Source organism: Typopeltis vanoorti, chromosome 20, assembly GCF_054136105.1.
Source record: "Typopeltis vanoorti isolate ZY-2024b chromosome 20, IOZ_Tvanoo_1.0, whole genome shotgun sequence".
NCBI classification, from domain to species: Eukaryota; Metazoa; Arthropoda; class Arachnida; order Uropygi; family Thelyphonidae; genus Typopeltis; species Typopeltis vanoorti.
Window position 1 is genome coordinate 88,981,352 of NC_143568.1, and position 15,270 is coordinate 88,996,621.

Below are 15,270 nucleotides of genomic sequence, written 5' to 3' on the forward strand. Positions count from 1 at the left end.
TGAGATCCATTTTATTATCATTATTATTATTAAACAATACCTCATGGAGTCAAAGACTGATCTGGGAGGTCCTTTTATCACACACACATCTCATCATACCGTGTCTTAAACACACTCAAACTCCTTGCAGACACCACACTCTCAGGCAAGGCATTCCAATCATTCACAACTCTCCACGAAAAAAACCTGCCTCTCACTCCCCTACTCACACCCTCTTTATACAGTTTCCAGGGATGACCTCTGGTTCTCCCCTCATCTCCCACTATTCTCTGTAGAACTTCTCCACCATTGATCTTATAACAATCCCTTACCAACTTGTAGGTCTCTATCATATCTCCCTCTTCCTTCTCTCCACTAGACTCTGCAAATTACATCTTCTCAATCTTTGCTCATACTCAACATTCCAGAGGTCAGAAACTACCTTAGTCAGTCGCCTTTGGACTCTTTCCAACATCTCTTCATCCTTCTGAAAACCCCGTGACTAAATCTGAGCACAATAGCCCATGTGTGGCCTAATCAAAGCCTTATACAATGGAACAAGAATCTCCCTACTTCTACACGTCAGTGTCCTCCTCATCATTCCCAGAAGTATTTGTGTTGTCTTCACAATTTTGGTGATGTGTCCCCTAAATTTCAAATCCTCTTCCACTATCACCCCCCAGATCTCTTATTTCCTCTACTTCCAACAATATATCTCACCAAGCAAATTCTGCATCCCATCTTTGTTTTCCAAATTTTAAAACCTTACATTTTGCAGGTATCCGGAGAGTTCATCGAAAAGGCAATTCATCGAAATACAATTAATCGAAAAGGCAATTCATCGAAATACAATTAATCTAAAAGGCAATTCATCGAACGACAGTTCGTCGCAAATGCAATTAATCGAAAAAACCGTTCACCGAAAATTTAAAATTTTCGAAAATGTTACGAAAAAATTGATCCATTTAGAACAAAACCTGAACTGTGAATAAGGAGATTACAATGCTACTTTCATAGGGAAAAATTATAGAACAATATGGTTCTTATAGTCTTTCTTGTCCGATAACTGTTTCATGTCTATTCATGGGACTGATTTGCCTGTTTCCGGAAGAAAAGCCCAGCCGTATCTACATTATGCATGCTAACTTACATTTAGCAGAACAGGATTGATAAAAATTATGCGTAAATGGGATCCAACTACCCAGGTCTTTCTAACTAAACGGCTTCATTTTTACCGACTGAACTATGCAGGCTTCATTATTATTATTGTTGTTTTTAGTAATAATATGTGACTTCAATACAGCAATTATTATGGGATGAATTTTACTCAGATTCGCTATTTGAAACTTTTACAAGAAAATGTCGAACCGTTCCAGTTTTCAGTTCAGCTATATTCGGGGCGGCAAAGAAATAATCTGTCCAATTATGTACTGTGTTACAAAAGCTCTCTGACTTAAATGACTTAGTAGAAGTTGTTGGTACAAGAAGCTGCCTACATGGTTCAGTTTTTGTTCGAAATGGATTACTTTTAACATAATATTATCGAAAATTTAAAATTTTTCGGTAAATTGTTTTTCGATTAATTGCATTTTCAACGAATTGTCTTTCGATGATTTTTTCATTCGATGAATTGTCTTTCAATGAATTCGCTTTTCGATGAATTTTCCTGTAACCCATTTTGCAACATTGAACTCACATCCCCATTTGCTTGCCCAATCACTCAATTTATTCAGGTCTTCTTGCAAGGCCACAACATCTTCACTACTCTTTATGGTTCGTCCCAACTTTGCATCATCTGCAAACAACTGAATATCTCCATCCAAATCTTCGCCAATATCATTAATATACAAGTTCAATAGTAATGGCCCTAAAACAGACCCCGAGGCACTCCACTAGTGACTTTCCTTTTCCTGGATATCGCACCCCCATCTAACATATAAGCTTAGGTGTTGATGGTTATGCATGACTTATTTTTTACGGTATAAACAACACCAAAACACAACTTGTTGATACCTATCAGATAACCAGTCTCCATTCCAATGCACTAATCTAATATCCAACCCCATCTGCTCTAGTTTGACTGTCAATTTATCATGAGGTACTCTGTCAAAAGCTTTTGCAAAATCCAAGTATATTACTGTGTATCCTTCTCCTCTGTCCAAGGAAGCAGTCACTTTATTGTAATAAGTAAGTAGATTACTAAAACATGACCTCCCTTTAGCAAATCCATGCTGTCCATCAAAGATTATACCATTGTTGTCAACCCAACTCTGGATCCTAGTTCTCACAAGCTTCTCCAACAACTTAACCACAACACCTGACACACAGATAGGCCTATAGTTTGATGCTTGAGTTCGATCACCTCCTTTATGAAGTGGCACAATCTTGCCCTCCTTCCACTCTTTAGGACCTTGACCAAGTGCAAGACTCGTATTAAAAAAATATGTCAAGGCAGGTGTCAACTCTCTGGCACATTCCTTCAGAATATGCGGTGATATATTATCAAGTCCCACAGCCTTATTTATATCTAGTTTACTCAACTCCCCAAAAACCTCTTGCTCACTTACAGTCAGTCTCTCCTCCCCATCATCAACTGCTCTCAATCTCTCCATGAAATCACATTCACAAGATTGAAAGATCTTTATGAACTGCTCATTAAGTATCTCCACCACACATTCTGCAACAGCTGTCTTTATATCATTTCCTCCAATCAATGTCATCCTTCCATAATCATTCTTTCTTTTGCTGACTACATATTGAAAGAACTCCCTAAAATTCTTTTTGGCTTCATTAGCTCTGCTGTTCATACCTCTCTTTAGCTACTCTCACCAACCAAGTCACCCTCCTTGCCTGGTCTTTGTAGACCTCATGAAATTGGTTACTTCCACTTCTCTTATGCTGCTTCTACAATGCCCTTTTTCTCTGTATCGCATGCTTAATCTCTTTATTCATCCATCTCACACCTACCTTGTTTAACCTTCTCACCCATGGTATACATTTAGACATTGCATCTACTAAATAGTTTTTGAAAATCCCCCAAGCTGCATTGATCTCTTTTCCAGCGAACTCCTCATTCCATGCTACACCTGCAAGCTGTCTCCTGAGCTCTTCATAATCACACCCCTTGTAGTTCCACATATACCCTTTTTTCACAGGGGTCCTTGCACTGCTGGCAACCACCCAGGTAATCACCTCATGGTCACTCTCACCAATTGGTGGATGATTTGACACCTCATTTATAATTACATCCTCCGATGAGATGAACAAATCCAAGACCCTTAATCCTTGTGTGCCCCCTGTTACATACTGCCTGAGGTTGTTATCCCTCAAAAACTCAAGAAACTAATTTTCTTTACTTCCAGTTGCTATCTCTTCATTCCAGTGTATATTGCCATAATTAAAATCACCCATAATGATCACCCTTTTCTTATTTGCTTGGCTTATTTGACTATACATTTCACTATCACCACCATCCACATTACCAGGTCTATAACAACATCCCACCAAGTATTTGATTCTATTCACCTCTATCTCACACCATACTGCCTCAAAACCACTGGCCCTATTTCCCTCTTGCATCTCTACCTTGTATGGACATGACTCTTTCTCTATCATCAGTAGCACTCCCCCCTCCCTTTTTACCCCTTCTATCCTCGCGAAACACATCATACCTTTCCATCTCTACTCCTGTCAGGATGTCGTCCTCATCTAACCATGTTTCACTTATGTAGGCAATCTTTGGGTGCACAGACGCAATTAGTGCAACCATTTCATCCGCCTTGTTTCTTATACTTCTAGCATTGGTATACAAACACAACAGCTCATTTCTGGATCTACAGCTAGTTCTACTGATACCACTCACTCGTTGTGATCTCTCCATGCTGGACTGGGGCCATTTCCCTTTCTGCTTCTTCATTTTAGAACCCTTTGCAATTCCATCTGTTTCCTTTTGATCCCTGATCATCCCATTACTTTCCTGCCTACACATGCTCTCACCTCCTCTTGGAGCATCCAGCTTTCTCACACTGTGTATCCCTGTCCACCCTGAGCCTCCCCGTTTCCCTGCTCCTCTTGCACACCCATTCTCTCATTTTCTATACTCATACCACTCACTTCCCCATTCATTTCCACTTCTTCAGTCTCTCCTGTCTTACTCTCCTGCTCTTCCACATCACTCCCCTCTCGATCTGATTCATTCTCTCTATTCACTTCTCCACTTTCCAGCAGCAGTCTCTCCAAGCGACTCACACCATAACCACTCAAATGCAGTCCATCGCTCCCATACAGCTCACTTCGTCCCTCAAACTCATTCCACACATTAACAAACTGTACTCCCATCTCCTCACACATTTCAGCCAGAATATCATTCATAATCCTTGCTCTCCGCCTCATTTCACCACAATCATACCTAGGCAATTTTGCATGAGAATAGTCAAGACTTCATTTTAGTAGCATTGAAGGTGATCAAACTTTGCTCATTGTTGAAGGATGATATGGAGATGTTTATTGTTGCAAATAGTCTTCAAGCTTGAGATGTCTGATCACTATGTGATTTGTCAAATGTATTAGAATGACTGGAGTGTACCATTACCAGCAATATTTAGAATAGGATTACTGGTGTTGAAAGGTGGCAATTACATGGTAAGTTAGGTTATGGAGGAGGGGGGGGGGACCATTGCAGTACCATTAATCTGTTCATAGATTTTTAAGTAAGAAATCTATAAAGATTTTAATTATATTGAAATGGGATCCACCCAACTTTTAGCTAACTTTTACATCGAACAAACTTACCACAGCTACTGACAAACACTTAGTGTCATTATGATTTGTTGATGATGTGTTTGGCATTTTGCCCTATGAGCTATGGATTGTTTCTGTGACTTACCTAAACAGCCAACACCCCGAAAATGCACTTCAACCATAAAAAAAGAAACTTTTTACTTTTACTTGACACATTAGTTACTCGCTTTTCAGATGGTTCATCATCTGTCTATTTTCCATTTATGTGGTTTGGCACAAAAAAAAAAAATAGCAATAAACTTCAAGACCATCTTCAGTACATGCCGTACAAGATATGCTGTTCGACTTCATGCACATTAATATAAGATCATGTGGAGAGTCTATGCCATTACATTTAGCTGTAGCAATGGTGTTGACATTGGAAGAAAAGATGTTTATTGTTGAGCATTATTTTGGTTCATACAGAGTTGGTAGAGCAAATGGTCCAAGCCTACCACATGTTTGTGAACAGTTTGTTCGTCATTTTTGTAAGCATGCCCGAAGCAGTTGTGTCATCATTGGACCCTACTTCATTGAAGAGGATGGTATAACCTTGACCTTGAATAGCAAATGCTATTCAAGGTCAAGGTTATACCATCCTCTTGAATAGCAAATGCTCTTCAAGGTTATTAGTCACGTGGTTTTAGAGCCTATTTATCAGAATACTTTCGTGGGAGGCTCATTAAGTTCACAGAATTCTCATACCCTCCACATTTTCCTGATCTCACATTGCTTGATGCCTTTGTTTGAGTTATGTTTCAAGGAATGGGTATTCCACCATGACCTGTCTTCCAACCTTGATAAACTAAGTGATAAAATTATATGATATTTTAGCAATACGCTAGCCTTTTATCAGATCCCACGCTAGGGTCTTTGCCACCCTCATACAATGTCTAAGCACCCCTATAACGATCCGGGCGTGTGTGGTTCTTTTATGATAATAAAAATTTAAATTATTTGAAATTTCTTAAATAAATTTTGACAGAACAGCCACACGTTGGTTCGCTAAATGTAACGAACCGGGGGTGTTGACTAGGCCGGATAATCATTAATAACCCGAATATTCAAAAAAATTCTCAAAAGTTAAAGCAAATTTTGATAAAGCCACTTCACTTTAATCGTTGAATATAATGATGCAGGTATTTTAGCCTTCTCACCAAACCCAATCGCTAACAAAATTAAAATGAATTTTAATTAAAGTTAAAATTTATTTGAACTAAAGTTTAAAAAATTCTTGCATTTTACAAGTTACTAAGTTCTTAGTAACTTGTAAAAAATTTTTATAAGTGGAACTATCTTTTAGGAAAATAAAAGAAACTCAAGATAGATGAGAAAATAAGAAAAGAATTCAGAAATAATTAGAACATTTAATATAAGTATTCAAAAAATAACATCTTTACAGAAAATAAATTAAATTACATAAATATACTTGAAATTTTTTTAAGTTAAAATTTTAGGGTTTTTGATTTCATATTCATAAAATTAGAAATAATGGTCTTAACGTCTAATTCTGCACATATCATTTTCAATAGCTATTAACGCCAAACTAACAAGCCTTTTTTTGTGACATACTTGTTCTTAAGTAGGTTTTAATCAATTTCAACTTGGAAAAGCAACGTTCACCCGCTCGCTAAGTATATCATGCTCAGTTATAAGAGAGCAAATAAATTTGTAGTCCTTTATTTTAGCACATAATGTTTATGCTTCCTGTTGAGTTTCTTTATTAAAATTTTCATTATTAAAAATTTCAAAAAGTGCATCGTAAATTTCTCCTAACTGATATCATAGAGGGCGGATTGCATTAATTTTACTTTCCCATTGCATTTTTGATGGCTGTTTCAATGTTAAAATTTTTGTGAACTTTAAAAGGATTGCCCAATGTTTGTAAGAGAATGAAAAGAAATTGTATATTTCTTGAATAATTGCAAAGAAACTAATTGTATCTGCATATACTTTGGCTGTATTGTTAATGATTAAATTTAGAGTATGAACAGCACATGGCATGTAAAAAGCTCGAGGATTTTTGTTCAAAAGGAAATTTTGGAGCTCATATTTTTTTCCCTTTCATATTTGCCGCATTGTCATACCCTTGACCTCGCATGTCTTCAATGGGGATGTTCCATTTTTTCAGTTGTTCCATTATTGTTGCACATAAACCACGTCCTGTGGAATCTGATATATCTACGAAACCTAAAAGGTTTTCGCTGATCTTGACAATTCCATTGTCACAGGAAACAAAGCGAATAATAATGGTCATTTGTTCTGTTTTACTTGCATCAGGTGTGCAGTCTAAAACTATGGAATAATATTTAGATTTTCGAATTGATAATAAAATTGTATCCCTGATTGCATGTCTTAAAGTTTCCAATATTTCATTTTGTCTGTCTTTACTCAAATAGTGTACTCTATTATTTCGATGTAGGGCCCTTTCAACATGATTTTTCCGTAACAGGATCAAACTTCACAAACATTTCGACTAATTTTAAAAAATTGTCATTATTCCTTTCATATAATTTATCAGATGATCCGCGAAAAGCTAAATAGGCTACCAAGGAATTTTATAATTTCAATCAAGCATTCTGAAACACTCGTCCAATGTTTCTTTTCCATTTCATACATGCTTTGAGTCAAGCAATCAATAGTAGTTTTGTTTTTTAAATTTTTATCAAGTTCCTTCCATTTTAAGAAATTTTTCATGTGAGTTAAACTAGTCTCATGTCTATGCAAAGTGGTACTTACATTTCTCCAATCGTTATAACCTTCTACAAAACTACTTGATTCAGTATGTGCAAAAAGTTTGCAACAAAAGCAAAAAACAGAATTTAAAGTTTCGGAATAAATGAGCCATGTTCTTGGCACGAGCTCCCCATTTTTTATTTTTCTATTATAATACGTGTTGCCAAATTTATGACCATATGTATCTCTGGGATATATTATATTTTTCTTTTGAACAGGCCCCATTTCAATTAAAACAACTCGTAACTTTTCATCAATATTTCACCATTCACCTGGATCTTCTAAATTTACAGAGACTAGCAATGTGTTAATTTCTTGGTCAACTACAACTAAATCTTCTCCTAACTGTTTTTTACTTAAATCATGCATCTTGTTATCTCATTCATAGTTGCAATAGTACTTTGATGCAAACTGGATGATGTGCACAGCTCTTCAACTATGATTTCTGATCTATCGAGTTGGTTACAATCTGAATCAGAATATTTTGATATTTTAACAAATTTATTAAGAGCCCCAGTTTGTTTCTTAACATCTGCTTCTTTCGCAGCATGTCACTTACGATTTTGTGCACCGGATAACTTTTTTTTTTAATTTTTGATTCCATTTCTATTTTATACCCACAAGAAATTATTACACAACACAACACATAGACGAAATAATAGTCGGCACTGCACTACAGTCAGTAGCCTACTGAGATGCATACCATATGACTGGTTAACTAGCAACAAATGTTTTGTATGAAAATTCGTTTTTGCACATAAAAACCATTCACCATTTCACTTTAGATAGACTGCAGTAGACACAACATTCTCTACGCAAGCATTTAGCCTGGTCTCGCTGCAAAATTGTAAACAGCCGGCTGATCAAAGAGGCGACAATATACAATTTTTCTTAATTTTTATTCGGTGTATCCTGCCTTCTTTATTTTAATATTGATCATTCTAAGAATTTTTTGTTTTTACGATAAAATTTTTTTTCTTAAAAATGAACTTATGAACGGTGCCCCGACGGCAGCGCTGCCCGCATGCTCTGCATGCCCGCTTCCCCCAGCCCTGCCTTTTATGATAAAGCTAGAAGCATTAGATGAAGCAAAGGCATATACTGTCATTTTCTTAGACTTAGTGAAGGCATTTGACAGGGTGCCACATCATAAGCTGATATTTAAGTTGCAGCACATGGGTTTGGATGTCAGGTTGGTCAACAGGATTCAGGATTGGCTGTCTGATAGGTATGAGAGAGTTGTGTATGGTGGGGTAGTTTCAAGGAGGTAGATGGTTACAAGTGGGGACCGACAGGGCTCAGTACTGGGACCTATACTGTTTAACCTTTATATCAATGACATTGTCAGTGGATTGCGAGGGGTATAATCAGTTGTTTGCAGATGATGTGAAGCTGGGAAGGGTTATTAGTAATAGTACAGATGCGGCAGCCCTGCAATAGGATTTGAATAAGCTAGATAGATGAGCAAACGAATGGGGGTGTTGGTTTAATGCAGCAAAATGTGAGGTCTTGAGGTTTGGGAAACATCGATGGGACGCTGCATACTTTATGGGAGGAGTTATACTGGAGGAAGTAGGGGAAACAATAGATCTGGGGTTGATGATTGATAGAAACCTGAAATTCAGGGGACATATTGCAAAGAGGATTGCAATATGTCCCCTGAATTGCACACAGAGGATTGCTGCAATAATGAGAAGGATGCTGACCTGCAGAGATAAAACAGTTATCATTCTGTTATATAAGACCCTGATCAGACCCCACTTGGTCTATTGTTCTCAGATTTGGTCCCCAGGATTTGAAAGGGATTCATTAACTGTGGAAAGGGTACAAAGGCAGATAACGAAGATGGTTTCATGACTCTACAATGATAGTTATGAGGATCGGCTGAGGGAATGTGGACTGCAGAGTTTAGTGGATAGAAGTAGGAGAGGTGATATGATTGAGACTTTTAAACTGTTGAGAGGTGGTTACAGGGTTGACACTGGGGAGTTCTTTCACTTGGTTGAACAGCGGGAAGGAGTGATGACAATAGGCCATCCCTGGAAGTTACGAAAGGAAACTGTGAGCAAGAGGATGAGGAGTGGTTTCTTTGCATGGAGGGTTGTTGAACCATGGAATGCATTGCCTGATGGAGTGGTGAGAGTGAGAACGGTCAATGAGTTAAATTTGTGTTTCTTAGGAAGGACCTCCCACGATGAGTCTTTTGACTCCATGTAGCCCTGGATAATAATAATAATATAGGAAATGATTTAAGTAGAAATATTCAGCTGTTTGTTAATGATGCAAATTTGTGAAGAGTAACAGTCAGTGAAAACAATGGATAGATTTGGAACAGAAAGAGCTGCATGAAGTTATGCTTACAACAGCGTAATATTCTATCTGAGGAAACATAGGTTAATCATAATTGCAAAAAAAAAAAACTTTAATGATGTGTTATTCTAATAAGACTTTCCTGTATTTTTATTTAGATAAAAACGTTCAAATTTGTACCAACAATGATGTAGTAGGCACATATCAAATTAAAGAATATTGTGGTCTGTATCTGTTTCACATCGAGCCAAGCCAGATTTAGCAGATTTCCTGTTGCAAATATATGATTGATGTTCTTGTATTCTCTTTTCTACTGGGCATCCAGTTTGTCTGAAGTAGGATAGGTGGCAGTCTCAAGGAACTTCATATACACCATGGAGAGACATTCTTGAGCATTTATCTTTTGAAGAGCAGGAAACATTGATAGTTTTCTTATAAAAGTAGCCACTAAAATTTGTATTTCATCAGAATTCTAGAAATCAGTTCTGAAATGCCTGAAATGTATGGGATTGGAACTCGACATATTGTTTCCTTGTTACTAAGGTTTGGTTTTTAGGAGTCAACAGATGTTGTATAGGTCTCCATTTCATTTCTCCATTTAATTTCATATAAGGTTTGATATTTAAAAGTTCTTCCTGTAATTGATGAGAAGTTAAACAAATAGTGTTAGCACATTGAATTAAAGATTTTATAATTCCTGTCTTTTGAGAAGAATGTAGCATCCAGTGAAAGTGGGCTTTCGACACACTGATGTAATTAATTCATCTGATGGTGAGCAGGTGAGAAGAATGTCTAGAAAGAATAATTTGTTGTCTCTTTCAATTTCCATAGTGAATTTAATACATGGATGCAAAGTATTTATGGTAGCTAAAAACATTGATAAAGTTTCTTTATTGTGAGGCCACACAGGAAAAAGTTGTTGTCAATTTACCAAACCCAAAACGAAGGCTGAGAGTGTATGGATGAGAAATGAATGCCTTCTAGATGCTCTAAATATAAGTTGGCAAAGACAGGAAAGAGTGGACTTTAATTCAGTGTGCTAAACCTATTTGTTCACTCCTCATCAATTACAGGAAGAACTATTAAATATCAAACCATATATGAAATTAAATGGCTTCCCAGAAAGGACTTTACAACATCTGTTTGACTCCTACAAACCTAAACTAAATAACAAGGAACAGTACATCGAGTTCCAATTCCATACATTTCAGGCCCTTCAGAACCGATTTCCAGAATTCTGATGAAATGCAATTTAGTTGCTACTTTTATATCTATCAATAAACAATTAGTTTTTCCTGTATAAAAAAAAATAAATGCTCACTGATGTCTCTCCCTGGTATATATGAAGTTCCTTGTGACTGCTGTCTATCCTACTTTGGACAAACTGGACACTCAATAGAAAAGAGAATACAAGAACATCAATCGTATATTTGCAACAGGAAATCTGATAAATCTAGCTTGGCTCAAAACACGAAATAGACATAGACCACAATATTCTTTGGTCTGAAACACACCTACTACATCGCTGTCAGTACAAATTTGAATATTTGTTGAAAGAGAGTGCGGAGGTCTTAATTCATCATCCGAACTTGATTCAAAACAACTCCCTGTCTTTATCTAAAATATGGGAAAGTCTTATTAGAATAACACATCTTTGAAGTTTGTTTGTTTTTTTACAGTAATGATTAATCTATGTTTCCTCAGTTATAACAACATCAGTGAAGATAATGTGTAGGTCTTGGAGATAACTGAAACAACTAGCAGTATAAGCAGAGTTAAAATAGCTTAAGAACTTAATTCAAATTAACCCCAATTTTTGGGGTTAATTTGAATGTTGAAATTTAAAGGATATATTCCAAATTAGGTGAACACATCACATCAAACTATGGCTGTTGAAGAATATACTAACAAGTAGGAATAGGGATGTTGTTATTCCCCTTTATAAGGCCAGATCTGGGCTACTGTGCACAGATCTGGTCCCCTGGGTTCAGATGGGATGAAGTTGTGGATAGGATCCAGAGGTAAATAACAAAGACTGTCAGAGGTGTATGAAATACTCCTTAATCCCCACTGATTCCAGGAGACCAGATCTGTGCATAGTAGTCCAGATCTGGTCTTATTAAAACCGTATAAAAGGGAATAACAACACCCCTATACCTATTTGTTAGTATATATTCATCAACAGCCATAATTTGATGTTTTTGACCTAATTTGCAATATGTCCTCTAAATTTCAACATCCTAGTTTGATTGAAGTCACAGACCTTCACTCTATAGATTGAAAGTCTGTGAACTTCAAAACCTAGCTGAATAAGAGAGCGAGCATGATAGAAGCATATTAGTTATTAAAGGGATTTTATAGGATTTACACCGATGACTTTGTAAATACATGGCAGCAAAGAAGAATAGAGTGACACCTGGAAATTATATAAAAGTATGGTTAGCAAGGATTAACAAGTATGTTTACTGTCATAATACAGTTTAATGGAATAACTACAGCACAAAGAGAAATAACTAAACAGCAGTTTAATCATTCCAGTATTTCATGTCTGTCACAGAGACATCTTCAGGAATACAATGTTAAAATTGTAACAACATGCACAAAAACACACAAGAAACAATAAGTAGAAGGAATGAAATTAGATTATATAAAGATTAAAGCTTTATGAGGGGCACCCTCTATATGTGCTGTTGGTTAGCCATACTGCTTTAGTTGTTAGGCAGGAGCCCTAAGAATTAAAGTTTTCCAAATCTTGGGAAATTTAAGATAGCCATATTTATTAAGATTAGGTTGCTTTTTTAAATCTGCTATGGATTCTAAAAAGTCTTTTTTGTCGGGTTTGTATTTACTGTGACAGAGCATACAAGGGTGGTCTGAAAAGTTCTCAGCCTCGACCACAGATGGCAACACTATCGGCAAGGTTTTTTTTTTCTGAGTTGGTACATCTGTCATAAGCATCCATGTGAAATTGCAAGTCATTCTATCAAGTAATTTGTTTTATACAGCTGTATGTATGAAGCAAAAGTCTGCATCCCTTGAAATGGATAAAATTGAGTATCGTGGGGGTTATAAAATTCTTTGTAAAAGAGATTCATTCGAAGTTCGTAAAAGTTTATGGGCACTGTATTCCTTCATTTTCAACAATTAAGAAATGGGCTGCTGAGTTAAAACATGGCCATACCAGCCTTGAAGATGATCAATGTGAAGGACATCCAAAAAGTGTAACAACACCAGAAATCACTGATCAAGTGCACGATATGATATTGGATGACCGGCTAGTCAAAGTGCCTGAAATTGCTGAGACTATAGGCATTTCAAAAGAACGAACGTGCAGGATGTATTTTGCATGAAGAATTGCAAATGAAAAAGCTTTGCGCAAGATGGGTGCTGCGCTTGCTCACACAGATCAAAAACACACTTGCATGAAAATCTCTGAACAGTGCTTGGAGTATTTTAACAAGAATAAAACTGATTTTGTGGGTCGATTTATTACTATGGATGAGACTTGGATTACTATTACACACTAGAATCCAAACAGCAGTCAAAACATGGACAGAAGCCTGTTGTTCAGTGCCAAAGAAGACAAAGTCAGTTCCATCAACAGGAAAGGTCATGACATTGGTGTTTTGGGATGCTAAAGGCATTTTGTTTATTAATTATCTTTAAAAGAGTAAAACTATAAGCAGGGAATATTATTCCAATCTTTTAACCAGACTAGATGAAAAAATTCATGGGAAAAGACCTAGTTTGCAGAAGAAAAAATTGTCTTTTATCAGGACAATGCACCTGCCCACAAAGGTGTTTTAGCAATGGAAAAATTAAGGGATCTGCACTATGAGTTGTTGGAACATCCACCCTATTCCCCAGATTTGACTCCCTCTGACTTCTATCTCTTCCCAAAACTATAATTCTTCCTCGCTGGTCAACGTTTCTCTTCGAATCAAGTGGTGATTGTTGCTTTAGAGGGGTATTTTGCAAATCTTACTGAGAACCACTTCAAGGAAGGGATAATGACGCAGGAGCATCGCTGGAATAAATGTATTAGTCTTAAGGAAGATTATGTTGAAAAAAAAAATTTTTTTTTGAAATTATAAATTCGTTTTTTCATTGTTAGGCCAAGAACCTCTCAGGCCACACTTGTAATAGTTGCTTCTATCTAATTCTGTGCAAGGTATACAAGGCATGGTTATCTAGATCTGACTGAGTGGTTGGTGCATCTACTCTCCAACCCACAGGCTATGGGTTTAAATCATGCCATGGACATGGATGTTTGTGATTTTCTTTAGGTTGTAGATGAATTTCAGCACCTGGTGTGAGATCACTGCTCCAGTTATTGTAGGCCTGGGAAAGTTCTCTAGATGGTATCCAGACAAGAATGAAAAATGAATAAAAAATTAGAACAAAATATAGAAATGAATAAAAATAGAAAAAAAAAAAACCTTAATCCACCCACAATACTAATGTACTGTAGCTTTACTCCTTTCATTAGTGGACATCCCATTAAAAAAAAAAAAAATGGCTTACTTCAATCAAAGATACATGAGATAAAGCAGACATTCTACCCTAGAGACAAACCTTGAAAATAGCCATTTCATTTTTCTTGTAAAAGTAAGCAGATGATGATGCGTCACTGAATGATAAAAGTCATCTACCAGTCAGACAATACTCTAGTTCACCATAACACCATGTTTAATATGTTCGTTGTGTATATATGTGTATACTTCATATTCTCATCTTGATATGAAGTTGGAAATGTCAATTTTAACTAAAGTTATTTTATTCTAAGAACTGAAAAAAAATAGCAGAAATGTGTTCTACTGAATTCTTCCAATGAATATATTCAATTTAGGTTTATCTTCTCTCTCTCCCAATTTTAATTAGTTTTATTTCTTTTTAATCCTTACAGATTGCCGAATGGGGTATTCAAGGATTACCAAATGATGAATTATCCTTACAGAATGGAATAATTGCGACACAGTCAACACGTTATCCTCTCCTAATTGATCCACAAGGACAAGGAAAGCAGTGGATTAAAAAGAAAGAAAAGGAGAGGAATTTAAAGGTTGTTATTATTATTATTATTTAATTATTATTAGTCACACTGGGTTATAGCTCTAAAAAAAAGTATGTTTTTGAGATTAATAATTGATTTTCTGCAATTTAATTGTGCTGATTTCTAAACTGCTTTTCACGAGGTTGTTGAAAGTTTTTCCACTTGGTTATACTATAAATTAAAGATACCAAGAAATTATATAATTGGTTTAATCCTTTCTGCAAGTATAAGCAAACAAAGTTTGCACGTGAAGTATCTGACCACTTTTGGCAACTCGTATAGAAAAATATGACTTCTGCATTACTTCAACCTTGGTAATACCTCTGGGTCTGGTTCCCACTGATGAGACCTCAATAAAGGTTGAAACCAGTCTGGGTAATGACCCTTCCCATAATGCATAGCATTATACATAT

At 36.3% G+C, this 15,270-nt stretch overlaps 1 protein-coding gene across 1 annotated transcript in view; it reads left to right on the forward strand.

Annotated features, from left to right (window-relative positions):
* The window catches only part of LOC150095635 (dynein axonemal heavy chain 8-like), a 2,108,518-nt gene that overhangs the window by 1,501,519 nt on the left and 591,729 nt on the right, over positions 1-15,270 (forward strand). Inside the window, exon 64 of the mRNA XM_090409931.1 lies at positions 14,711-14,866. Within this exon, the coding sequence (XP_090266057.1) occupies positions 14,711-14,866 (156 nt within the window). The remainder of the gene's footprint in view (positions 1-14,710; positions 14,867-15,270) is intronic.